The 2,147-nt window shown below is 35.5% G+C and overlaps 1 protein-coding gene across 1 annotated transcript; it reads left to right on the top strand.

The window, feature by feature from the left end:
- Positions 1 to 6: 6 nt before the first annotated feature.
- LOC119617224 (interferon-induced very large GTPase 1-like) lies at positions 7 to 1,519 on the top strand. The gene has a single exon (XM_037976687.1). The coding sequence runs from the start codon at positions 112 to 114 to the stop codon at positions 1,096 to 1,098; it is 987 nt and encodes a 328-aa protein (XP_037832615.1). The 5' UTR covers positions 7 to 111; the 3' UTR covers positions 1,099 to 1,519.
- Positions 1,520 to 2,147: the final 628 nt, after the last annotated feature.

The raw sequence follows: 2,147 nt of genomic DNA, 5'->3' as shown, positions 1-2,147 counted from the left end.
CATGAACGGGACCAGTGTCAGAAGAAAGCTGAAGAATTCACCAACCAGTGCTTGAAACCTGCTGTTGAAGACTTTGTCAATCGATCTCTGGGTCCTAATATAGTTGATGAAATGATGAAAAGAGAGGAGTTCAGCACAAGAATGTCCTTCCAGTATTCAGTTTTACTGGATCTCCTGTCAAAAAATGACTTCAACAGCTTTCGGAGCTACAGTCATTCTTATGAAAGTTATGTAAAATCATGGATATCTGAAAGAATAAAGGAGCACTTCTCTGAAGTTTCTACAATATGTGAGTTTGAGGACAGCCATGTTCAGACAAGCATTGACAACATAAATGATGCCATCAAAACAGCTAAAGCAGAAACAACAGACAGTCTGAAGACATTTGTTGAAAATATCTGCAAAGAACTTGGAGATAAACTGGTGATTTCCCAGGATGCTCTTGGTGCCTTCATGATCCTGAACAATGCTGACCAGGAACAGTTTGCTCACTGGCTCACAGAGTCTGTGAAGGACATAAAAGAAGCTCTGAGTGAGAAGTTTAAGAAAACAACCATTGAAACAAAACTCAGACATCTTCAGATGAACCCTCAGAATGAGCTTTTCAACAGAGTGATTGGTTGTGGCAAACAGTGTCCGTTCTGTAAAGTTCCCTGTGATGCAGGAGGAAGAGAACACACTAAACATTTTGCTTCTCTGCATCGACCCCAGGGTTTTGGTAATTACAGCTGGATTGACTCAGACAAACTTGTCACTGACATTTGCTCTTCCTCTGTGATCAGTGACAAGAACTTTCACTGCAGTGAAATGAAAAATAAAAGGCATCCTTTTAAAGACTACAGGAAAATCTTTCCAGACTGGGATATTCCTCCAGACAGAAGTCTTGAGGCTTCAGACTTCTGGAAATTTGTGATGACAAAGTACAACAATGAGTTTGCTGAAGCATATAAAGCAAAACCTGCTGACATTCCTAAATCCTGGAGAAAAATTACAGAACAACAGGCCAAAGAAAGTCTCAAATATGCATTTGAAGTTAGGGGAAACTATTATTTTCCCATAAGGGGATCAAACAGGTTTAGAAAATCGATGGATAGATGACTTTTTAAAACAAGTTCTTTATCACACAAATTTACAGCTAAATCTACTACAGTCTGACTGTAATTCAATGCAACAAAACTGCCTTTTTTATTTAGTCAGTAAGTTATTTACTTGTAACATTTTGTGTGTACACCATAACTGCTGGAAAACATTTTTAATTAATTTTTTAAAATTATTTTTAAACAAGTAAACAAATAAAACAAATACACTTATTAGTAATTTTACAGTAAAGGTCTAAACCAATGTAACTTAGAGCAATAATTTTTTTTATTATTATTTTGTTGAGAACAGTGATTTGGAACATTTTGTTTGTACAACATATCTGCTGAAAAATATTTAATAGTTTTAAGATCACCTCTTTTAGTGAGTGTAATAATAAAAAAATAAACTTGTATCATGCAAACATTTTGTCAAAATGTGAGGATGTGAAGAATCATGCTTTATTCTTTTTTGACTTTCTTTATCAAATATTAAACCTTTTTGTGAATTAAATATTGTTACCATGTTCGGGGTTTCCCTCAGTGTATTATAAGCTTGGCGGCCCACCAGGCTTTCCCTTCCCCACTGCCAGGCTAAGCTCCGCTTGTTTTTGTAAAATACGTCATTTTTTTATACACGTCTTTTTTCCACTCACTCCCCCAAAACTGCAACCTTTCTCTATCTATCAATCAATCAATCAATCAATCAATCAATCAATCAATCAATCAATCAATCAATCAATCAACTTTATTTCTATAGCACATTTTAAGAACCACAGGCGTAGTCAAAGTGCTGTTCAATAGAAAGATAAAAACAGTAAAAAGGAAATAGATAAAACAAATAAACAGATAAAAGGATAAATAGATAAAAAGAGACATACACATACGAGTTCACAGCAGGTATGTTTTAGGTGCCAAGAAAGACAAAAATCACAGTGTGTTAAAAGCCAAAGAATAAAAGTGTGTTTTTAAAAGAGATTTAAAAACAGGAAGAGAGGAGGCCTGTCTCACACTCAGGGGTAAATTGTTCCAGAGCTTGGGAGCAGCAACAGCAAATGCTCTGTCGCCTCT

This window comes from Kryptolebias marmoratus, linkage group LG7, assembly GCF_001649575.2.
Source record: "Kryptolebias marmoratus isolate JLee-2015 linkage group LG7, ASM164957v2, whole genome shotgun sequence".
Classification (NCBI taxonomy): domain Eukaryota; kingdom Metazoa; phylum Chordata; class Actinopteri; order Cyprinodontiformes; family Rivulidae; genus Kryptolebias; species Kryptolebias marmoratus.
The sequence above is the reverse complement of the archived record's forward strand: the minus strand, read 5'-3'. Positions and strand labels throughout refer to the sequence as shown.